Source organism: Saccopteryx leptura, chromosome 1 (assembly GCF_036850995.1).
Source record: "Saccopteryx leptura isolate mSacLep1 chromosome 1, mSacLep1_pri_phased_curated, whole genome shotgun sequence".
Taxonomy (NCBI): Eukaryota; Metazoa; Chordata; class Mammalia; order Chiroptera; family Emballonuridae; genus Saccopteryx; species Saccopteryx leptura.
Window position 1 is genome coordinate 125,396,869 of NC_089503.1, and position 25,977 is coordinate 125,422,845.

A 25,977-nucleotide genomic window follows, 5' to 3' on the forward strand; every position below is an offset into this window, starting at 1 on the left:
TGCTGATCTACCTCCCACGAGGATCACTCGGGTTCTTGACAATCCTGATCACCTGGAGGCTGTGCAGGCAGAGAAGAAGTGGAAAACTCCTGAAGACTGTCAGTCACATTACTCTGAGCACAGAGTCTATGCTCAGAGTGGACCCAGTATCTCTCTGTCCAGGACTGGCACCAGGCAGAGTGAGCAGCGTTCATTCAGAGATTTATTCTTCAAGAAAATGAGTAACACTGCCAGGATTACAAAGAAAACAAGTAACAAAGCCAGGACTGGACCCGGTCTGTCTGTCTCCAAAGACCTTTCCTCACACAGCTTGGAATATGTGCATTGTCATTTGGTTTAATTAAGCTAGCCAAGCATCTTCTCTCCCGTATGCTTTTCTGGGAGGAGAGCCAGGCCAAGTCTAATAAAGCAGAGTATCTTCCACGTTGCTGTTTCTACCAAGCTGATTTAGCGGGTTTCCATTGTCATTTAACGTCCTCCTACTCAAACACCTTTATCTCATGGCCTAATCAGCATTGTCCAAAGAGGCACTGGTAGCAGGACAGCCATCACTACCTGCTCAGCCAGCAGGAAGAAGCTGGTGGTGAGTCAGTTTTCTGACTCCTGGACAGACGAACTGAGGAGGCTGATGGCAACACAGGTGTGCTTTGGACCTCCTGCAGTTTCCGCTCATCTTCGGGGTCAGAGCCCAGCCCCTAGGAATGATCTCTGCACATCTCAACTGCCCAGTGTGGGATGCTGTGTGTTTGGCCATCCTCATAACCTTAGGGCAAGAATCTCTCCTTCACCAATGAGGTAAATGAGAGGCCACCAAAACAACGAAGGCGATCAGATTTGCAGTAGTTGGGATGGTGGGAATGAGAGCAGGAAGAAGGAAGGGTCATGAGTGCCGAGGTTTCGGCTTCAGCACCTGGACACACGGGGAAGCCATGCAATTGATAGAGAAGCTGGGAGAAAAAAAACAGGTTGAGGAGGAAGTCAAGGGCTATCTGGAAAACAGTACAGACGTGCCTCCAAAAATCAAAACTAGAACTACCCAGTGATCCAGCAATTCCACTTCTCGGTATTTAACCGAAGAAAATGAAAACACTAACTCAGAAAGATAAATGCACTCCCATGTTCACTGCAGCGTTATTTACAATGGCCAAGATATGGGAACAGCCTATGTGTCCATCGATAGATAATGGGTAGAGAAGATGTGGTGTATACATAGGCAACGAAATATTAGTCCACCATTTAAAAAGGAAATCTTACCATTTGCAATAGCATGGATGGACCTTGAGAGCCTTATGCTAAGTGAAATAAGTCAGAGAAAGGCAAACACCATATGATCTCACTAATATGTAGAATCTAAAAAACAAATAAACAAAAAACCTCATAGATACAGAGAACGGATTGCTGGTTGATAGAAGTAGGGGGTTGATAGTGTGAAAAATGAGGTCAAAAGGTACAAAGTTCCAGTTATGAAATAATCACAGAGCTATACTGTGCAGCATGGGGACTCTCGCTAATAATACTGCCTTGTGTATTCGAAAGGGCTGTGAGTATACCTCTTAGAAGTCCTTATCACAAGAACTCGTAACTATGTGTGGTGAAGGATGTTAAATGAACTTATTGTGGTGATCATTTCACAATATAGACAAATATCTAATCATCATGTACACCTGAAACCAACATAATGTTTTATGTCAATTATATCTCAATTTAAAAGAAAATAAGGAGCTGTGTTTGGCACATGCTAGGTTTGCAACACCTACTTCACAGCCACAAGCAAATCCCCCCCCCCCCATACACACACACTGTGTCATGGGCACCTAGGCAGGGGTCAGCAAGCTTTTTCTGTAAAGGTCAGATAGTAAAGATTGTAGGTTTTCTGGGCATGCAGCCTCTTGTCAGAACTACTCAACTGTGCTCTTGGAAAGTAAAAACCACTACAGACAGTATGTCGATCAGTGAGCAGGCCATGCTCCAACATAACTGCATTTATAGACACAGGCAGCAGCTGGGTTCCAGTGAGTAGGCTGCAGGCACCTGGCCTAGAGCACCTGAGCGAGGTCACACTTGAATACCCAAATTGGTTCAACTGCCTCTAGCTGGCATTTAAAGCCATGGGCTGCTGAGATGGCCCAGACAGGGGTGCAGAGAAGAGGATAAAAACTGGCTCTGGCCCTCAGGGGCGGCGCAGAGGAGGGGCTCGTCAGCACAGAGTGGCCAGTGAGGCGGGAGAGTGCCGGAGAGTGGGTGTGGGGAGGAGGCCCGGTGGGACGCAGAGCTTGGGGAGGCAGGCGCTCCCAGGCTCCCAGTGTCTCTAACTCGAGTTGACCTAGGTGGTGTTGCAGGTTGAGTTGTATCCCCCAAAAAAGATTTGTTGAAGTCCTAACCTAGGTACCTGTGAATGTCACCTCATTTGGAAATAGGATCTTTTGCACATGTAGTTAAGATAAGGTCATAGTGGATTAGGGTGGGCACTAACCGAATGAGTGGTATCCTTATAAAAAGAGGAAAATGTGGACACAGACACACACAGAGGGAAGATGGCCATGTGGTAACAAAGACAGACTGAGGCTGCTACAAGCCAAGGACTGCAGGCAACCACCAGGAGCTGGAAGAGGCAAGGAAGGGTCCTCCCTAGAGCCTTCAGAAAGAACATGGTGCTGCCCGCATCTTGACTTCAGACTTCCGGCCCCCAGAGCTGTGAAGGATTACATCTGTCTCTGTTGTTTGGAGCCAGCCAAGTTTGAAGCAATTTGTCACAGTAATCACAGGAAATTAAAACAGGTAGGGCACCAGAAGGTGTATTTCTGACATTTTCCAGGCTGATCATGCACCAGCAACCCTGGCGTTTTGAGAACCAAGAGTTTCTGTACCTGCGGAGGTTAAGCCGTTGACTCAGGGAGACCTTGAGAGTTGCCACAATATCTTAATAGCCCGAATTTGGGACTAAAATGAGTGTGTAGAGTTAGCAAAACACAGTTAGAGAAAAGTTTGTTTTGTCAGCAGACTGGAGGTTTCTAGGCTACTTTTAATGTCCCCGCTGCTGGAAGCCAGCCCAGTCACCATCAAGAGAGACAGCAGGAGGGACTTGCTGGGAGCCAGTGAGGGGCGAGGGATGGGGGGACAGTGGGCCCAGCACCTGCACAGCAGCGAGGGACAGATGGAGCGGTTGCTTTTCCTACCCCCAGAAGCGGATTTGACGGCGGGCACACTGAGCGCACGCCCTGGGCCCTGACTTCTGAAGGGACCCACTAAACCCCAACTTTACACTTCTTTCTAATGACAAGGGGCCTAATATTTTCTTCTGTCCCTGGGGCCTCAATTGACCTTAATCTGCCTCTGCCTGCCCCTGGCCTATGGCCTCCCTCAAAGAGCATCACACACTTGAACCAAAGGAGGAAGATGAGACTGGAGGAGTCACATTCAAAGAGGATTTGGCCAGGAAGGTCAAGTTTGCCCCTTTCAGTGATCACTCAGAACAGTTACCAGTTAAAAGATGGTCTCTTCCATGGGGCAGCCCAGGGACAGGGGGTGAAAGGGCAGTGAGATGACTCAGGGCTCCCATCCAAGAGACTCCTTTGCCCAGGAGTGAGAACATTTTACAACCTTTTTCACTGCCAACTGACAACCTCCACACCAAAATCCAGATCCTTAAATGCTCCTGTCTCTGGTAGCCCAGAGAGTGGCCCTATCCAAGCTTCCCAACTAGGCTCTTGGCACTAAGAAATCTTTTTTCAATGAGTTCATGAAAAACTGATATCATATTCTTACAGCTAACTAACGTCTTGATTTCCTTGTTTTTTAAATCACAGTTTTGAAGTACCAAGGCAGATTTGAATCATATATTTTATTTTTAAATTTTTTTAGCCAGGAAAGCATACGGGAAAACAGTGATCTGTGAGACCTGTGATCTGGTGACTTTGCTGCAGTGGCAGTGTGACCAGAGACAGGACACTGCAGGCAGCTGACAATTTACCTGGACAATTTATACATCAAAGTTTGTTTTGTCAGCAGACTGGAGATTTCCAGGCTACATTTTAATGTCCCCACAGCTGGAAGCCAGCCCAGTCACCATCAAGGGAGACAGCAGGAGTGACCCACTGAGCCAGGCAGGGGCGAGGGCTATATGTCAGTCTTCGTAAGACTGACACTCTTGACCACATGACTTCCGGAGGAGGACAGCAGAGGACAGACACTGAGCTAGAAGCTCTCAGACAGAGGTGTTTCCAGGGCATGCTTCAGGCCCCCCGGTCACACTCCTAGCTTCCATGGGAGGGAAATTTGAGATTCAAAGTTGTGCAGTATCTGCCAGGAAAATAAGACACCAACCAGCTTCCCCTCCCCCACTCACCTGTCCTGTCTCACTGCTCAGACTTTTTGAATAGATCTGTCCCTTTATATGACACCTTCCCATTCAACAATACTCCCACCCATCACCTACACCATCATTTGCTCTTTACAAACAAGTACAAATACTCTCCAATAACAATCTTGATCTAGAACAAAGTTTTCTTTAAAATTTGACTCCTTGTTTAAGGCCTTCCTTAATAGTTATAATTTTTGATAAGTAGGATCATGATTTTTAATGCATGAGACTTAAGATTTCCTAAATGTGGAGCAAACTTTTCAAGTGAATAGGAGCTATTTGTTTTCAGTTCCATTAAATACAACCTAAATGATGAATTGTGTATGAATGTAATTTTTTAGGGCTAAAAAGAAAAAAACAAAGTTTCTGTGAATCAGAAGAAAATACAGGGAAAAAAATGTTAATTTGTGGGCAGGAAAAATGTCCTAAGGAAATAAAGAATGCAAATATTTTTAGTTTGACAGTTTTGACTAAATTTAAAACTTTTATACAAGATACCTGAAAGAGAATGATAAAAGGAGAAAATAAATACAATATGTGTCAAAGGACTATTATCCAAAATTTGTAGCAAACTCCTACAAATGAGCAAAATGACACCAAAAAATAAAAGAAAAATTAAGAAACAGATAAAAATAAGAAATTCTTGTAGCAGGAAATAAAAGTGGCCCAAAGACACGTGAAAAGATGCTCAACCTTGCCAACAATTGGAGAAATGAAAGTTAAAATGAGATAGAATTGTTTTACTATTAGATTGGCAAAACTTAGAAAGTCCGAAGAAGAGTTAAGTGTTACTGCAGGTGAGAAATGACCTCTCTTGTCCACTGCCAGCGGGCAAGTTCTCAGCAGCCTTTGCAAAGGACAATGCAACAGTGACTATTGAAATTAAACCGTGTTTCCCCCTCTACCTGGCAAAATCCACCTCTTTACTCCTATCTTAGGAAAAGATTCACTTGTGGGTAAAAATAGGTAAGTTCGAGGTTCTTCATTACTTGTAAGAGGTAAGAACCAAATATACTGTAATAGTCTAATATGGAGAAATGGCTAAATGAATCGTGATGCACCTCTGTCAAGGAATACGACGCAGCAATCAACAAGACTGGAAGAACTAAATAAAACAGCTTTCCCCAACAGGAGGGAAAGAAACTGCACATGCAAGGGGATCTCATCTGCATGATGCCTGAAGGGAAGAAACCATTTAGACTGTATTTCTAGAAAGATGCACAAGTAATCGGTGTTAGGGACCACCCCAGGGGAGGGTGAGTCCCTTTTCCCTTGAGACTTTTTCATAGTGTTTGGTTGATTTCTCCTGTGTTTGAGCATTACCATTTTAGCTGTTAAGAGAAAATAAAATTAATTTCTAAATTCTTTAAAAAGCTTTCCAGAGACATTTTAAGTAAAGAAAAGAAACTAAAGAACAACATTTACATTGTACCATTTAAGTAAAAGAATCCTCATAAAAATAAAACTGTACTTTTGTTTTGACTTTGTATGTATGGGTCAATACTTGGAAACATGACGGAAGTATGTCTGTCTATCAAGGTGTAAGCCAGGAAGAGATGAACTGCAAAGAAATTATTTTAATGTAGGAGGAGATATTCATCAATACCTGAATACATTTTTTAAATGTTACCTTTTGAAAAATAAAGAACGAGTGTGTCAGGAGAGGAAAGTGCACATTTATTTTGATCAAAATAAGTGACATTAAAAATACTTGTATATTCCATTGTTTCATTTTCTAATTTATACACACTTAGGTTTATTCAAATATCAAATGATTGTACCATAAGATTGTTTATTTTACAAGTGATTTTTATTTTTGTAGCCACAATTCCCATTATTTTTTACATTATCACATCATTTTTTCTACATTTTTTTAAGCATTAAGTACAGAAATTGTTAGAAGTTAAAAGGGAAAACACATTCTTTCTGTTAAATAATATATCATATCTAACTTAAAGATGATTAAACTTTTAGATATCAAGAACCGAAGTTGTGGGGTCACATTTATACGTAGGTCCCACGATAGCCCTGAGGTCTATCTAAATAGGAAACTACCTCTTAGAAACTAACAAAAACTCTCACTTCAAAATAAAGCACTATGAATTTTACAGAATTATATCTGGACTCAACATATCCAGAAACCTACTGGATTTTTTGGAATAACAATAAAAAATAGCTTTACATTCAGAAAACAGAGCTTATACCAAAATGAAACATAACCTGAAACTGGCACACTGTGTGGAAGACTGTTCACACGCATCCTCAGACATCCGATAAATGCCAGGCAGGACGACTTGAATAAAGAGAATTGCAAAGAGATGAGCCTTTTCTGTTTATTTGAATGGGATGTGTTGTTCAAATTCCTTAGGATGTTCTGAAGGCTGCTGCTAACATTTCTGGGTGTATAGCTTCCTTTTGTGATTTTCAGCAAATTCAACATAGCTGTGCAGTTCCAAACAAGCTGCTAGAACTGTTGCTCCCAAATGTTGTTAATTAAAGTATCTCCATGCGACCCCCCAAAAAAACTTCATAAAGCATCAGGTCAGCACAGGCTGGCCTCACCTTTGTTTCTCTCCTACATTTTCCTTAAGAACAATATAAAGGTATCGCATTATGATGAAATGATTTCTCTCAGAACCTAAATTGTGTTGCTGTTGATTAAAGTATCTAATACTTAGGCAGGCTTGGGGGGGGGGGGGGATTTTAGCACTTCGTACAGGTAAAATGTGGATTCAATGTTAACCTGGTGCCAAATTTCAGTGAGTCAGCCCCCACGCTGCAGCCATGGGCTGAGTGCCTGGCAGAGCTCTCTAAGCGCAGTCTTCTCGGAGTTAGGGTTTCTCGACGCCAAGGATGTTTGCTAAGGGCAGAGAGATGCCGCAGACCTGGCTACCGGGCCTCAGCGAGGAGCTCCTACATTAGACACCTAAGCAAAGACCACCTCTCAAAAAAAAAAGACCTGCGTTATGACGCTCTGGCTGAGTCACATGTCACACTGGCTGGAGTGCCCAGGGGGCCTCGGTTGCCCAGTTCTCCTGAACACCATCCAGGCAGGTCACACCTGGCATTGCCCAGGACCCACAGTGAAACCACAGCAACAGTCACCCGTGTGAGCACAAAGCCAGTTCTCCCTCCAGGTCATTTGCCTGTGTGTGTGTGTGTGTGTGTGTGTGTGTGTGTGTGTGTGTGTGCACACTCACACCTGCACACACTGTCCACTTTGGCACAGCTTGCTGCTAAGGGCTGTGGCCCTCGCAGGGGCCACACCGTTCACACGGGTCTTATTTCAAGCTGGGTCCCAGCCAGGAAATTGTGCATGCAGCCCCAACATTCACCTGAGTGACTCAAAAATTAGTTAATCGATGCAAGTAGCAGTGGGGTTTTTTATTTCTTTCAAAGAGACAACCTTCAGAGGACTGTCTTTAGCCACTTTTTTAAACGTTCATGAAGCAACACATGAATTCAAGGTTTGGGAAGAACCAGCCTGGCTGTTAGTGCTGTGCGGCTGACAATCACTCTGCGCGGTGACTTTCTACCCAGCTCCAGCTGCTGTCATAAACGTGACTTGGTTGTTTCATAAGGAGCGACTGTGCTCTACCATCCTTTCCTTCCCCAGAAGAGCCTGGCTCTCCTGGCAGTTGACCAGATGAGACAGAGCTAATGCAAGCCTGCTTCAGGGGAAACCGAGGCCCACGCCCACAGAAACGGGGCCCTGAGCATTTTTGCATGCAGGTGACCACAGCCAGGTGCAGAATCCAAACAGTTCTCCACGATGGAACAAAAAAGGTCCTGAGCAAACCCTCAGGTAGCATGTTAGAATTTCTCAACACTGTAAACAAGAAAAAGTACTAGCATTTTATCATGTAAAGGACTGGTTATGACTAGGAGCTTCCAACAGTTTGTGATCAATCTCAATACAATCAGGAACAACCATATTACATTAGAATGGAAAAATGAGTGAGCGAGAAGCTCCAGGTGAACCAGGAGAAAGAACACCTTCTGAACAGCAGGGCTGTAACTCATTTCACAGAGCAAACAGCAGAATTAGGAAGAGGCCGTCTCCTCTCTTCATGTAGTGTGGACAAGGGGAAACCCCAGTGCTCCTGCCAGAGGCCACAAGAGACAAATGACACTGCTTCTCAGTCTCAGCCCATTTATTTACCTTTCAGGAACAATTTTCTTCGTAATGTGCCCATGAGTCTTCCCTGGGGACAGCAAGCATCCACCACAGGGCCAGGGTCTGGCCCCAGCTCACGAGATTCAGTTTCACAGACAACAGTCTCGTCTCCACTTACACTGAACTTCCAGAGACCTGGTCACCCACTGGCCGCAGAAGGAAGTGGCAGAGGTGGCCCGGAATAGTCCCTCTGCACTCACAAGTCCCATTTTCCAACTGACATCATGAAGTTCATCCTTTTCAGCAAAATAAGCCTTGATCAGTTGAGATGCTGAAGATAGTGCAATTTCCCATCTTCATATTCTTGAGGTAGCTCATGATGCCTAAAGGAGGGTCATAAACTTAAAGGTTCCTAATGTTACATGCTGCATTTCCCTAATGTAGCCAAAGATGTGGAAGTTGCAGCCTCTGAACACCCTGATCATTCCAGATGCCCCCCCCAGTGTGTCCTGCCCCCTCCCCAGCGCTGAGCTTGGAGCAGAACTAGTGGTGGCACACCACTGTGGTGGGAAACTGAATCATCTCCCACCACACACCCAAAAATCAGATGGGGAGGAACCAGTTCTAGAAGTAAAAGCAATGAATGGCCCATCTGGGTTACCACAGCCATGCTACTCACATTGCGGGGGGTATAATTACAGGGCTCACATCCATAAGAGGCGACCAAGGGGCACTGAAGTGACTCCACATCGACCCCAGAGCCACTATAGCGGCCATGTCCTGGGTTTCCAATAACCAGGAAATCTCGACTGAGAGGCGATTCCCAGACATCTCCCTAGGCAACAGCAGCACTGACGTTGTCTTGGAAACATTTCTTCTGTCTAGTTTAGTCATAATTCACACAAACACTAAAAAGTATTAAAATATACTTCAACTTTGCCCCTAACTATGTTTATATATAAATCCCTGAGAAGGTACCTGTCAACTTGAAATTTCCTATTTATACTTAATAAACATCAGGGGTGCAAGCAGACATCAGACCCTCCCCCCTCTGTACATGGAGGTGGTGGTGTCATCTGTCAGGAGAGAAACCTAGGGCTCCCTCCCTAAAAGGGGAGGGTGCCAAAAGTCTAAATCACCTGCACGGACACTAGAGAAATCTGTCTTTCTTCCACTATTGGGTGTTTGGCGGTCATGACATGAGCAATCAACAGGGACGCCACATCGCCTCTTATAAGAGCCTCGCTTTTTTGCCTGTTTTAGACCTCAGAATAGTGGGGCTAGGGATGAGCAAGCGATTTAGCCAAATCTGAAGAAGAAAATGTGCAGAGGAAGAAAAGGTAAACAAGGAAAGAGATGAGGCGAAGGGGATGGCAGAGAACAAATGTGACAAAGCCTAGGAGACATGAAAACAAGAAGGAACCCATCAATGCCCTTGCCCCTGGTGGGCGGGGCTCAGGCAATGATCCCTGAGTGAGACCATGCAGCCAGCTATTCAAAGCAATGAAAGTACATAAATACAAAAAGTGATCTTAAAGGATGACAGATCAGACCATCAGGGAGACTAGGGATGCTTCCACCTTGGGGACCAAGGTGGGCCCTCATCTCATGCAAAGGGACTCAGCCAATCCCAACTCTTAGGCTCAAGGGTGACCTGTAGCCAACTACTACCAGTGATACTCAGAGTGGGTCCAGACTCCTGTGCCTCTTTGGGATGAGGAAGGAACTCACTACAATCTGACTTCAAAAGCTGAAATATCAGCACACCTATTCCTCATCAGTCAGGTGCAATATGCAATATTGAGGGTTTTGGAAAGGTGAGTATGAGACCCATGACTGCTCAATGCCTGATGGCGCTGTGAGAGAGGGAGTAGGGAGAGGCCAGTGCTACCCCCGCCCAAGCATGAGACAGCTGGGCACTGGTCCAGACGTGACCAGACAGATTTGACCTGTGAATCCAGGATTATAATAAAGAGCTTCTATACTGGTCTGTAATATTTTAAATCTATAGCTTCCAAGCAGGATACTATTTAAATAAAGTGCTGTCGGTAGTGCATATGTGATACATACTCTACAACCCAGATGGCCAGAGAGTCATTAAACTTTCTCAGTGTTTTTTTTTGCAGGTTAAACAAAAAAAAAGTATGGACAGAAAACTCCCACTGAGAGTTTGGGATCCAGGGCAAGTTCCAACCTCTCTGATCTGCCAAAGTGCCCACATCTTGGAAATTCTATGAAGTCAGTATGAGGATTAACTGAACATCAGGGAAGTTATCAAAGGAAAAATAAAAGTAAATCCACCCCAGGGAATCTTTGGAACTGAGTCTGGAGGAGGCTGCCACCCCGCCCACTCAGGGCGAGTTTGCTTGCCTCACATCAACTCTAATCCTTGTTCCTCTAAATATTACTCCCCTCTATGTCAGTGGTTGTCACTCTGGGTTCCTTATCCTTTTTCCATCCTTTTTATTATATTTTAAGAATATCTAAATTCAATTTATTGAAGAGCACATATGACTTAATTTTGTATTTCTACTATTAGATTTGCCCCATTTTATTAAAAATAGTTATTTTTCTTCATATCTGTTTTTGAGTATGTTAAAGAGTTTTGTGTTCAGCTTATCTAAAATCCCTTGCTTAAAATGAGTTTAGTTCTAGCAATAATACATGTTTCTCTATGCAGTTTCATACTTTGACAATAGTTTTTTCTTGGTTATAATCACTGTATGAATAAGAGAGCTTCACAAAAAAAATCAAGGAAATCTGATTTCTGTTGTCCCACTTGATCAGTTTGTATAAAAATGCCTCCTTTAAATAGAAACAAATATCTTAATCAAATTAATAAGAACATGCAGGGCTATGTTTAGCCACAATGAGAAGGAAAGGCAAAATCAAATAACAAAAAGGGGGAAGTTTCACAAATTTCGTATGAAATCATAGAGATCCCACAAATAATTATTGCTAGAAACAGTATTTTAAACAAACTGTCCTCAGACAAATGCATTAAAACTATCTTAAATACAAACATCCCTACCACCAGTAAAATGCTGCAAATTTGATCATAATTAAAATACAAAATTATACACAAAACGCCCTTTCATAAATTGGTCTTAAAAATTTCTTGAGGTTCTAAGGTAGACTTTTAGGCAAATCGCCCGCTAGGTGTATTGATTGCTAGGGGAACTGATTTTAGCAAATCGATTTGCAGTATGCCCAATGCACTAAGGTGCAGCCTGAAACAACAAGGGCTGTTTTCTGCTCCTCCGTCCCCACCCCCCTCCCTAGACGGTGCTGTCCCGAAGGGGAATGTGCCGCCCAGAGCGGGGAGAGCTGGCGGAGGCGCATCCTTCCCGGTGCGGAGCCATGGTGCCTCCCCGCAGCCTCCTCCTGGGACTCCGGGTGGCGCGCCGTGGGGGGCTGCCCTCACGTCCTTTTCTTCCAGGGCGCCACCCGCTTTTCCTTCTGCGCCGCGGCCACCCGCTGCCTCTCCGCCTCCTCTGCCTTCCTCTTTTCCTCCTTGGCTTCCTTGTACCTCCACTTGGGGAGCTGCAGGTGGGAGCTGTCCTTGGTGCTGCCCTTCGCGGGCACCCGCTCGGGCTGGAAGGTGGGCGCTGGCGCCTTGGTGATGCGCACCCTGGGGATGACCACGCCCGGGCGCACACTGCTCCTCCTAAGCAGGTGCAGGGGCAGCAGGCTGGCCTTCCGCGAGGCACGTGGCAGCTGGGACGACGGAAGGCTGGCTCTCGGGACTCCTTCTCTGGAGATCCCCACGGCCTGGGAAGTCCGTAATGGCTGCCCAGTGCCCTTCCCGTTGTCCTTCTCCTGCGCAGGTGTGCCCAGCACCCTGGGAGCCGCCAGGATTTCCTGCACTGCCAGCCGCCTTTTCCCCACACAGGGGAGGTTCTCAGGGCACACAGTCTGGCAGGCGATGGCCACAGCAGGACTGAAGAGACTCGTGGTCATCTTGACCATGTGGTCCAGGACCCCCCCAGCCTCCGGGCCCTGGTGCGAGCGGAAGGTCAGCGGGCACCGCACAAACTCGGCGAGCCTCTGCAAGCAGTTTTTGGATTCCTCCAGCTTCACAACCCCCTCGAGGGGCAGTGGCAACTCTGGCTTGTACTTTTCCCCGAATTGCTCGGGGCAGGGTCGTTCCAGCAGCCTCTGGATGAGGCGCACAGCCTCAAACCGTCCGGTATAAGTGGCCCACTCCTGGGGCGACATCCCGCGGCGCGGGTCCCTGGCATGGACATCCGCCCCTGAAAAACACAAGCCACCAACAGTTATGGGTGGAGGCAATAAGAACTTTTCCCTTCCACAAGCAAAAAAACAAAAATCAGTGGAATGAAACAAAGGTCAAACTTCCAAAACCTAGTAATAGAATCTCCCTGTAGCCAGGTAGACGAGCCTGCCTCTGACTGTCACCCACTGCATTTACTACCATCGCACGACCCACCTGTAAGTGCTCCATTTACTGATTCATCTTTCTTAAATAAAACCACCTAAACTCAGCATGTCAATCTTGGAATTTTTAAAGAAATGAGATTTCTTGGCTTTCCAGCAATAAAGAGATGACAACAAAGGTGCTTCGTGAACACTTGACCAAGGCTGCCAGATTCTTCTAAAAATTCTAACAGTACAGTCACTTGCCTTTATTTATCATCTTAGTTTTCCCTCACGGATCTCTGTGAGGATGGCTATGGTTGTGATTTTGCAGAAATGTGAGGCCATTCCATTCTCATGCTGGGTAGTTAGTTGATTGTAGCTCTATGGTCTTTTCCAGACTGTGGGCTTCTCCAGTATGGAGGCTACATCTCACCTGTTTCTGTTTCTGTTTCCTCAACACCTATCATCCTGGCTCATAGGAGGCACGCGTTTAGTAAATGGGTGGTAGTCACAGTGGCCGAGGGACCTGCCTAAGGCCTCGAAGCTGGTAAGAGAGAAGGTCTGCTGACCCCTGGCCCGAGGTACTTCCCACCCCCCACAGGGCAGGCCCACCCTTGTTGGCAGTTTTTGTGTCAATATGGCCAGGCTCTGGAACTCAGGGATTTAATCAAACACAAATCCAGGTGTGCTGTGAAGGCATTTTGTAGATGGGGTAAATGTCCAAAATCAATTGATTTGAAGTCAAGGAAACTAACTGAAATTATATGGGTGGGCCTTGTCCAATCAGTTGAAGATCTTAAAAACAAAAGCTAAATTTTCTGCAGAAGAAGGAATTCAGCTTCAAGACTGCAGCATCAGCTCCCACATAAGTGTCTAGCCTGCTGGCCTCCCCTACAGATCTCATGCTTGCCAACTCCCTGAACTATGTAAGCCAATTCCTTAAAGCAAATCTCTTAATAAAGTAAATCTCTTAATGTGTATCACACATCACTTCTCTTTCTCTAGAGAACCCTGACTCATCCTCACAATGTCACTTATACTAGTCACATCCTTAGTAAACCTCCCCCGTACCACCTGCTGCCTCCTCTTAATATTTCATAAATTTCAGCTTGGCAGTAAAATACGAATTAATAAGGAATTGCTGTTCAATTCATCTTGGTCCAATCTCAGCCTCATATACAGTTTAAAAATGATTCAGGAGTTCAAGTCCCGTTAGTCATGTTTCCACTGGCAAAGCAATGTGGAGAAGTGGGGCAATTATCTAGTCTGTGAGCTCCCCCGGGACCAGGCTTAGCAGAGGTTCTCCCCCACACAGACCCAGGTGTCAGACACGTGGTGACAGGTCCGTATGTGTTGAACTGAGGAGAGCAGGGAGCCCAGCAGCCTCCAGCGGTCCCACGGCCCAGGCAGACCCAACTCACCTGACTCCACCTGGTAACGCTTTTAATTCTGTGACACATTAAAAAATAGCCATATTAGTAGAGTGGTAATTATTTGGAACTGGAAATCAGGATGAAACTCATTAGCTAGAGTACAATTTATAAACGGACTGAAATGAAAAGGGGGCAGTAAAAGTGTCATTGCGAAAAATAGATGACACACTAAAACTTAATTAATTGCATGTCACTTAAAAAGGAACAAACTGCAAAATTAAAATCTTAATGAACACTGCTTGAAAGAGACATTTTTCAAATGCTAATAGAAAACTAAAGGAGCAGCTGCCCAAAATTTAGCATGCCTCTTCCTGCTCCTCTCAAACCTTTTCAAGATGATCTTGGAAAATAAAAACATTCTAAAGAACAAAGGCCATTCTAACTGTAATGCAGCCCGAGAATTTGATTCCTGTTATAAGTCAGGGATTCACTTCCTAAATTACTGTTAAAGGTAATATTAATGGCCTAGATGTAGTGATTAAATCATAAAAGACAAGTACTGATGATTAGCACTTTATACATACGGAGTAGCGCAAAAGTAGGTTCGCCATCGTTAGTACATGAAACACAGAGTTTATTCTTGTATTATTTCTTAATTATTATATTTTCCATACAAACAACTGTAAGCCCACTTTTGCCCAACTCTGTATACCTTTCAGAGAATATGGAAAACTTCCCGAATACCAACATATCTGTCTTCTCCCCATGAGACTATGGCCTCCTCACCTCCTACCCAATGTTGTTTCACTCACAGCACCAACCATGCAGCCAAGAGTTGGGCTCCTGCCAGGGGGTCCACTTGCCACCATGTTGAGGGCTGTGAGTTGTCTACACAAAACCCTCTCTTTTATTCAAAGAAGCAACATACTCACTTCTAAGCAATACATCATCGTGGTCTAACTCAGGGTTCTGCAACCTTGGCACTATGGACATTTTCAGCCAGATCATTATTTGTTGTGGGGGTTGTTCTGTGTGTTGTAGGACTTTTAACAGCATCCCTGGCCTCTACCCACTAGATGCTATAGATGCTAGTAGCACCTCACCAGTTGTGAAAACCAAAAATGTCACAGACTTTGGCAAATGCAATCCTGTTCTCTATTTGAGCCCCAAAGAGAAAGCTGTTGCATCCTGCTGAAAGGGACCAATGTGGTTGGGGCCGCTACTCCCCAGCCTGGAGCTGAGATGACCGTTGTGCTATCATGAATTGACCATTCAACAAATTTGGGAGACGAGGAAAGAACCTGTGTCTATGACATTCTCATGGTCCATGGCCAGCTCTGCACAGCGACTGCCTACCTCAAAACTTCTAGTAAGATCAGAAAAATATACACCTATCTTCTTTAAACCACTGTCAAGTCAGGGTTTCTGTTACCGCAGCAGAAAGCACTCTAAACAGGTCCTAAAGGAAAACAAGCTACCTTCCATCACTCATTCTCAGGAGACTCTTCCCAGGAAATCATGGCCAGGTCCATGGGGCCAGCAGGAGATGGGCAGAACCCAGGTTGCATCATTTCCTTCCCCATTTCTCCACCAGCCTCCATCCCCATGTTATTTATCCTTTGGAGCCCAGCTCTCTGTCTCTCTCCTGCCTAGAGGACTTTCTAGTCACATGGGACCACAGTGGAGCAGACCTCTTCCTGTGCTACCCTGGCCTGTATCTGGATCACCTGGCATATGAGCACTGTAGCAAGTCAAGATGCAAGGTCACAGGAAGGAGCCCCTGATGGGCATCAGATCATCCCCATTCCAGCCCACTGCACAGGGTCCAACTGCCGAAGAGTTAATGTACCTAAGAGCACCCCTGCCCCGAGAGACAGAGTTGGCAGATACATACCCCGGCATCCCTGGCCCACCCCCGCAAGACATTCCTGAGATGCCTTATACTAGGTCTTTCAGAGGTTCCATGAAGGGCTGACTCCTGGCTGCCCACAAGGGTCACCAGCTCATCAGCACCATGCGTTAGCTTTCCTATCATCCTGGTCTCTCTTCCCTGTCCTTCACACCACTTCCCAGGGTCATCTTCCAAAAACACTACTTGCCCCCAAGTCCTTATCTCAGAGTTTGCTTTCATGGGGACCCAGGCTAAGACACTGCCCTTGATGATATGAAATACCTGGTTTTTAGCCCTTTTTATGCTAAACAACTTGAAACTATTTCAACTAAGCAAATTCTCAGTTCATGGGAAGTTCATGTTTTCCTTATGAACAGAAAGAAACCTCTTAGTGACAGCCATAGCCTTTGGCTTTGCAGAAGTGCAGTCTGGGCTAGCCTAGGACAGAACGCCCACATGGTCCTTACCATATGCAAGCGCTGCCTCTGCTCCTTGCTCCTCATTAAACGAGCCTCCCGCACCTGCTTCCCCTTCCCCCCAAATCACGAAAGACTCCGCATTTTTTGTTTGCTTGGTTTTGTTTCCAGGCGCTACAGCAATTATAGCAGCCCTTGGGTGTGAAGCCAGCTCTGCGAAGCAGGTCTGGGACCTGCCAGCTCCACTGAGATCTGCCTCTTTTCAGAGATCACGTCCTGCAGACGGCTTCCCAGAGCCACTTATTTAAATAGACCTGTCACTCTGGAGCATTAGTATTCCATTGACTTAACAAGGTTCCACAGCCTTCCTTGTGATTCTCATCAGCAGAGCTGACATTATTTCTTGAGAAGCCAAAAACCAAAGAGCCAATAAATCAGCTTTTCAGACCCTGGTTATATTTTTATTAAAATCCAAGGTTCTGATTATTCTAACATGACTTTGTTCTGCCTGACAAGGGGAGATAAAAGCTGATATGTGTCTGTGTGTTCTGAACTACTGGAAAAGGTAAACAGTTTATGGGCACATCCAGTTCAATGATTCATCGTTTCTAAAAGGAAATGATTCCTATTGAATATAATGAAATTGCAACTCAGAAATTCAAACTCAGGGGCAGAAATACACTCGGTTACAGAAGAATACAGCACTTGACAAAATGAGAATGAGACAAGCATTGTTACCCCAACCATTAATATGCAATAGTAATGCTGATGCCTTTTGCTTTAGAAAGGACCATAAGATGACTGTCCTATGATTAACTCTCAAGGTACCCTTCACAGCTGTATATAAATGCCAATCTGGAAAAATACTCAGACAGTATTAATTTTTCTTAATATTAAGATATTAAATGGAAATAAGAAGACAAAAATACTTGTGCAAATGTTTTAAATATCTCAACAGGTATCCTTTTTGCTGTCCACCAAAGCCAGGGAAGACATTCAATCATTTTGTTTTTTCTTTTAAAACCCACATACACATCTACTATAAAAGGAAAAGGAAACTCACTTTCTGGGACAGAGAATTGCAAGCTAACTTAATAGTAACAGTAGAAAATAAAAATATTCCAGCTATGACAAAACCTTAGAGGGTGGGTAAAAGCTCCCTGAAGAAGGTTTCAGGATTTTATTTTAAAAAGGAAGCTAGGACAAGGCAGAAAGAAGAAAGTAAATAAGAGGAAAGAATTCTCTCTCCACATTTTTCATCTCTTCTCATTTACACAGGTTACATCAGTGGTTCTTATTGGGGCAACTGTACCCCCACAGGGGATGTTTGGCAATATCTGGAGACAATTCTGGTTGTCAAAGCTGAGGGATGCCACAGTCCCCTGCTGTCTGAGGCCAGGGGTACTGTTGAGCATCCTACTATTTCCAGGAACGTTCCCAACTATGAAGAATTACCCGGCCCCCAATGTCCACAGTGCCAAGATCGAGAAACCCTGAGTTATATGCTTATTGCCCTCAGTGAGAAAGTTTAAGTATCCCATCAACAAGGATATTTGTCAAAGGGAAAATATACCAATTAAACACATAAATTTACCAAAAACAGTTATAATAACAATAATAACAAACACTGACTGAAGGCTTCCTCCATGCCAGGCACAAGTCCAAGGGCTTTCCACATGTGAACTCATTCAGTCCCAATCATGACTTCTTGCAGTAGATACTGTCATTCACCTCTTTTTACAGGAGGGGAAACGGAAGCTCAGAACATTAGGTGATGGACTGCCAGTAAGACAGGTTAAATGGAGGATCTAGAATCTGAAACCAGGAAGGAGTCCTGGCTTCCGAGTTAGTTCTGTTGACCATTCTGCACTGACCACAAATAGTTCAGGGATGAATACACTCAAGGTCTGTACTTGTACAGATTATTCTAGACTTCGATGGGGCTCACGGAGGAGAAAACGGGAAAAGGAGAGTATGTAACAACAAATGCCATTTGTTATCCAAAACAACATTAGCAATGCACACACAGCCTGCAAGCAGGCCCACCTCTCAAGTGACCTGCGAGGTGTTTCTATAATCCTGTGAACATGCAGGCAGTGCCTGAAACCTCCACCCAACCTGGAGGAATGCAGGACAGCAGAACCCAGCACTGGCCAGGGTGACTGGACAGCAACTGACCTACAAACAAAGGTCTTTGTGCTTCAAATTAATGCACTGGAGAAAATGCACAGACGTGACTGACACCATACATTTTTGGTTGAAAAAGTAAATTACTAAAGATCAGTTACAACTAGACCCAGAGTAAAAGCAAGCACAGAAGCATCAGAAACACCATCCCATCAGAAGTGGCATCTCTCAGTGGGACTGACTGTCCCACTCAGTTGGGACAGTCCAACTTGGTTGAAACTGATGTCTAGCACCGGAAATTGTATAATTTTGTTAACCAGTGCCACCCCAACAGATTCACTTCAGAAAAGAAAGAAACTGATGTCTCACTTTTGAAACTGCCACTGACTAAAAAGCACAATTAATGGGATTAATTTTAACTACGATCTTTTTTATTTCCAAGAAAGCTGCCATCTTTGAAGCCTCTGTCTTCATTTATTGAATTTATTTTTCTTACAGCATCCCCTGAAACACTCAGGTAAAAGTAGGAGGGGGAAAAAAATCTAAAGCAAGTTACAAATCTTATAACTCAATTTCATCACAAGGAAAACAACAGACCAGCTCAGACTGGCGGGCACTGAATAGTGGCCAGTATAGAGTTGGTCACATCATGGACAAGGAGGTAAGACTGAGAAACTGTCACAGACCAGGAGAGACTAGGGACACGTGATAATGAACTGTGGAAGCCTGGGTGAGACCCTGGAATAGAAAAGGGCCATTATGAAAGAACTGGTAAAATCTGATAAAAGCCTGGGGTTTAGTGAATAATAATGTAGCAGCGTCAGCCTCTCAATAAGATATTAACATGGGGAGTCGAGTGAAGGCTGTGTGGCAATTCTCTGTCCTATCTTTGTCGTATTTCCATACATCTGAAATGATTCCAAAATAAATGTCTATTTTTAAAAAAGTAAGTTGTCTAAACAGAACTACTAGCCTAAGCTGGTGGCTAGAAGAACTTTGTGGCTGGCTGACCTCAGGATACTAAGATGGGAGAGGAAATGCCACCCTCCGGAAACTCATAGCACGAAGCAGAACTGGGTGAACCCAGAGCCAACAACATAACAAAGCAAGTTAAAATAATGAAATTAAATAATGTCAACAGCAGCATCTCACACTGATTAAGACATTAGAAGCTCACCCTGTGCCACCCCTGGGTGTGTACTTTACACACATTTTCTCATTTAATTCTCAAAGTAACCCAGAGCTTGTGCTAACGATGATTGTGATTCTGTTTTAGAGTGGTGGAAAGATGTAGAGACTAGTCACATGGAATTTTATATATTTTTTTATTAATTTTAATGGGGTGACATTGATAAATCAGGGTACATATGTTCAGATAAAACATCTCCAGATTATTTTGACATTTGATTATGTTGCATACCCCTCACCCAAAGTCAAATTGTCTTCTGTCACCTTCTATCTTTTTTTGTGCCCCTCCCCTCCCCCACCTCCTCCCTTTCCTCCCCCCCAACCCCGCCCTGTAACCATCACACTCTTGTCTATTTCTCTGAATCTCATTTTTATGTCCCATCTATGTAAGGAATCATATAGTTCTTAGTTTTTTCTGATTTACTTATTTCACTCAGTATAATGTTATCAAGGTCAATCCATGTTATTGTAAATGATCCGATGTCATCATTTCTTATGGCTGAGTAGTATTCCATAGTATACATGTACCAATGCTTTTTAATCCACTCATCCACTGACGGACACTTGGGCTGTTTCCAGATCTTTGGTATTGTGAACAATGCTGCCATAAACATGGGGGTGCATTTCTCCTTTTGGAACAGTGCTATGGTGTTCTTGGGGTATATTCCTAAAAGTGGGATAGCTGGGTCAAAGACAGTTCGATTTTTAATTTTTTGAGGAATCTCCATACTGTTTTCCACAGTGACTGCACCAGTCTGCATTCCCACCAGCAGTGCAGGAGGGTTCCCTTTTCTCCACATTCTCACCAGCACTTATTCTGTGTTGTTTTGTTGATGAGCGCCATTCTGACTGGTGTGAGGTGATATCTCATTGTGGTTTTATTTTGCATTTCTCTAATGATTAGTGATTTTGAGCATTTTTTCATATGCCTATTGGCCATCTGTATGTCCTCTTTGGAGAAGTGTCTATTTATTTCTTTGCCCATTTTTTGATTGGATTGTTTTTCTTCCTGGTGTTGAGTTTTACAAGTTCTTTATAAATTTTGGTTATTAACCCCTTATCAGATGTATTGTCGAATATGTTCTCCCATTGTGTAGTTTGTCTTTTTATTCTGTTCTTATTGTCTTTAGCTGTGTAAAAGCTTTTTAGTTTGATATAGTCCCATTTGTTTATCCTGTCTTTTCTTTCACTTGCCCATGGAGATAAATCGGCAAATATATTGCTGCAAGAGATGTCGGAGAGCTTACTGCCTATGTTTTCTTCTAAGATGCTTATGGTTTCACGGCTTACATTTAAGCCTTTTATCCATTTTGAGTTTATTTTTGTGAATGGTGTAAGTTGGTGGTCTAGTTTCACTTTTTTGCAGGTAGATGTCCAATTTTCCCAACACCATTTATTAAAGAGGCTGTCTTTACTCCATTGTATGTTCTTACCTCCTTTGTCAAATATCAGTTGTCCATAAAGGTGTGGGTTTATTTCTGGGTTCTCTGTTCTGTTCCATTGATCTATATGCCTGTTCTTATGCCAGTACCAGGCTGTTTTGAGTACAATGGCCTTGTAATATAACTTGATATTGGGAAGTGTGATACCTCCCGCTTTATTCTTCCTTTTCAAGATTGCTGAGGCTATTCGTGTTCTTTTCTGGTTCCATATAAATTTTTGAAATATGTGTTCTATATCTTTTAAGTATGTCATTGTTATTTTAATTGGTATTGCATTGAATTTATAAATTGCTTTGGGTAATATAGACATTTTAATGATATTTATTCTTCCTAACCATGAGCCGGTATATGCTTCCACTTGTTTGTATCTTCCTTGATTTCTTTTATCAATGTTTTATAATTTTTGGAGTACAAGTCTTTAATCTCTTTGGTTAAATTTATTCCTAGGTACTTTATTTATTTATTTATTTTTGGTTGTAATAGTGAAGGGGGTTGTTTCTTTACTTTCTCTTTCTGACAGTTCATTGTTGGTGTATAAAAATGCCTCTGATTTCTGAGTATCAATTTTATATCCTGCCACCTTGCTGAATTCATTTATCAGGTCCAGTAGGTTTTTGACTGTGACTTTAGGGTTTTCTATATACAATATCATATCATCTGCAAATAATGATAGCTTTACTTCTTCTTTTCCAATTTGGATGCCTTTTATTTCTTCTTGTTGTCTGATTGCTGTGGCTAGGACTTCCAGGACTATGTTGAATAAGAGTGGTGAAAGGGGGCATCCCTGCCTTGTTCCTGATCTTAAGGTGATTGCTTTTAATTTTTGCCCATTGAGCATGATGTTGGTTGTGGGTTTGTCATAGATGGCCTTTATCATGTTGAGGTGTGTTCCCTGTATTCCCACTTTGCTGAGAGTTTTGATCATGAATGGGTGCTGGATTTTATCAAATGCTTTTTCTGCATCTACCGAAATTATCATGTGGTTTTTCTCCGTCCTTTTGTTTATGCGATGAATCACATTGATTGATTTGCGAATATTGTACCAGCCTTGCCTCCCCAGAATAGTCACATGGAATTTAGCTTAGTAGTTCATTTGATCTGCGTAGCCCTTGGGAGTTTACAAAGCTTTTATATTTCATCCTCAGAAGGTTGAGAAAGAAGTCATTGCTCCCATTTCAAAGATGGAGACAGGGAGGCTCAGCAAAGGCAGTGCTTCCTCGAAGATGATGACATCATAAAGGGCAATGGGGGCTGCCCTGCTGATCCAAAGCTACAGACTGAGACCTTTCTACTCTGTGACACATCACAGGAAGGGAAGCTGTCACACACATCACTGAGTGGCTCTGACCACCAGCAAGCAGGGATCTAGGATGGCACCTGGGCTGACCCCACCAGCTCTGTCCCCGCCTTCAATAGGACTAACTTGCCATTCAGAGCCAAGACCAGCACAGTTCTGAATAACATGGGCAGGAAGAGGCTAAGGGGTGAGGGAAAAACTCATCAAGGAGCAAACAGGGGTGTCCTAGGGGTGCTGACCAGTGCCGTGACCTCCCACCCCACCCTGAAGGTGATTGCCTTTGTCCTGTTTGTTTCACCTTGGATGATGACAGCCATCCCTCAAAGAAACTGTTCTTTGTTGCACCCACTGTCTTTGTTTCCACAGGACTGACTCATCCCTTTGACACATACCCTTTAAAGAAGCAAAATCCGCATTTCTGTGGTCCCAAGGACGGCGCGGGACTGGGGGAGACATACCTGCTAGCATCAGGGCTCGGATGCACTCCGTTCGGCCCTGCATAGCAGCTTTCATCAGGGCCGTGAACCCAAACACGTTCCTCCTTTCAACGTCAAGACCAGGGAAGTAGTTCAACAGGTAGTTGGTGATGGTGGCGTGCCCTGCAAAGAGATGTGCACAGGTGAGCAGACCACACTCCATGAAGAGTGCTCATCCAGTGAGGTCTTCCAGGAGAAAGAGAAACATAACATGGTCAACCTCTGGAGCCGGTCTGTTTGCCTCTCAGACCGAAAGAAAGAACTCTCAGAGTCCAGGAAATGGGAAGATACTGAGCTTCGCCTGGGCCACAGCATTGCTGTCTCTGCTGGTTCATTCTTGTTCCCTCCACCGACGGCTCTCCGGAGCTCAGCTGTCCTGCCTCCCTGTTAAAGAGGGAGCATGAGCAGCCGGATGCTGCCGGCTGGCACGCGGAAATGCTGAGCTAGCAGCCACAGACACTGCTGGTCTGAGGAAGGTCCTGGATGTGTCAGCTCCCAGCAGGAGATACCAGCGCACAGACACAAAACCAAACATGAGACTTAGGGCCATTTCCCAGAGCTCCCAGGCTTCAAGGAGGAGAAAGTCATCATTGCAGCAAGAGGATATGCACACTGTCACCCTCTATTACTGCTCACAAGTGTCTGTCTCTGTCTCTCCTACATATACATACACATGAACACAGACACACACACACATATACACAAACAGAGAACACAGGCAGTGTTGCTACCCAAATCCTCAGCCAGAAGCCCTAGCGGAAACAACACTCATTTGAGAACATGAATTTCCCCCCTTTTCACCTTGCGTTTTCACCAGAGACCCAACGTTCTGCTCATTCTTACCCTCTTATGTAGGGTTAAAAAACGGACGTCACATGAGAAGTGTATTCCCAGGGTTCTCCAGGCTCCCTCCAACAAAACGGCAAAATGGAGTGGGACTGTTCGAGCAGAGCCGCTACCTGGGCCACTGACGGACTGCTGGGTCAAATGTCCATGCAGCCCAATGCCCACTGGCCACGCTTCTTAACACCTTGTGTAAAATGACACCCCCGCACACACACTTCTATGCTCTAGAACAGGAACCCAGCCTTGGCACCAGTGACACTCGGGGCCTGATTATTCTCAGTGGTAGGACAGTCCAGAGCATTCTAGACCCCTGGTTTCTACCTACTAGAAGCTGGTGGCAACAAGTACTCCTCCTCTTGTCCAGGTTGTGACAACCAAAAAATGTGTCCAAACATTGCCAAACGCCCCGTGTGGCACACAGTACACTGCAGCCCGGAGAGAAACACTGTCCTAGAGGCTCAGACCTCACTGTTTCAGGACCAGTCACAGCGAGGTGGCACACAGCCTCCTCAGCTCCTCACCTCCTTCACCCTGCCCCCGGCCCGCAGGCCCACCTCTCTGCTGCCACCTGCTGGTGATGGCTGACATCGCCTGGCAGTGGGAGCAGACTGTGGAAGGCCCCTCCTGGGCCCAGTGGCAATGCTCAGTGCCCAGTCTGCATCCCTATACACTGAGGATGAAACTCTCTAAAATGTCTGCATTCATCCCCACCACATGCATGTGCCTTTGGAACTGCCACTGTCAGAGCTGCAGTTGGGGTGCCTCGTGGGCATTTCAGTGCCTTCTCTGTCCTTAGATGGGCACTGCCACCTTCTCCCAGGGAAGCCTCTTGCACCATGGAGAAGCCAGGACCCATGAGGCTCCTTCCTGGCTGACTTTGGGAAGGGCACAGGGTAAGATATGGGATGTGACAGAAGGGGAGGCCTCTTCCTGAGGATGGGCAGCCTGGGGACACAGGGGCTTCCCTCGAGGTGACTGCCCTGCAGGAGAGAAGGCTGCACAGCCATTGTCACCCAGCACTGTCTCCACCCACTGCAGCTCAGGGGGCTGTCCACCCAGACAGAGGCTGCGATCCAGTTTCTTTCCTTGAGGGGCTGCTGCCCAAGCAATGAACCTTTCTCATCAACTTCCAAATTAAAAACAAACAAGCAATAAAAATTAGAGTGCAGACCCCTCTAGAACCATTGCTGTCTGCTTGCTATTGACCTCAGCCCGTCTCCTGAACTCACTGCAAAAATGAAAAGGTGACACATGTAGCTGTTCTGGGAGAGAAACGCTAACTAATACAACTGTGTTGTGGGTTAACGAGCCAGTAATGGATGGGTGCCACCCTCCGGCTCTGTGACTCACAGCTCCCACCAGCATCTGATGCTTTCTGACTCAGTTCAGCCACTTGGCCCTCCACTGTCATTTACAGTGCCAGGGGAGGGGATAATGCTAGCAGCCAGGCGCATCAAGCAGCTTAATTTTTCTAAACGGTGGGTGGAAAGGGTCCTTTGGTCTCATAGGTTTGTCGTCCAGTTAAACGCTCTGTGGCATCTGTCAGTTCGACTTAGCCAGGGTCCTAGTGAAACGAATTGCAATTCGTTTAGAGCCATTTCTTTAAAGAAGTGAAAGAGCATATCTGTCGCAATTTTCAGCACGATGTCCTCTGCACTGATGTATTCTAAACACTTTGAACAGGTAGGGAGAGGAAAAATTGAAAATCCACAAAGCAAACGGCCCATTATACAGGTCTGTTCTGCATATTATGTTGAGCTCAAAAAAACCAACACATAGCCAACTCATTCAGACTACAGGTGTGAGCTTTCAACAACCCATGAAATCACTCCTGCCCCTCCAATGACTTTCCCAAAATAGCAGAATAACCTCTTACCACACAGAAGACCTCAATTAATGAAACCAGGGTGGATTCAAAGTGCTAAGAATGTGCAGATATTATTAACCTTTCTTCTTAAAAACCATGAGAACCGAAGAGAACTTTCATTTTCTTTAGTGAGATAGATAGATAGATAGATAGATAGATAGATAGATAGATAGATAGATAGACAGAACATAACCTAC

At 44.7% G+C, this 25,977-nt stretch overlaps 1 protein-coding gene across 1 annotated transcript in view; it reads right to left on the minus strand.

Annotated features, from left to right (window-relative positions):
* Positions 1-6,016: 6,016 nt before the first annotated feature.
* ANKRD33B (ankyrin repeat domain 33B) overlaps positions 6,017-25,977 on the minus strand; it is a 72,918-nt gene continuing 52,957 nt past the window's right edge. Inside the window, exons 3-4 of the mRNA XM_066374481.1 lie at positions 23,050-23,190; positions 6,017-12,730 (exon numbers count right to left, since the gene is read on the minus strand). Coding sequence (XP_066230578.1) covers positions 11,898-12,730; positions 23,050-23,190 — 974 coding nt within the window. The 3' untranslated portion in view covers positions 6,017-11,897. The remainder of the gene's footprint in view (positions 12,731-23,049; positions 23,191-25,977) is intronic.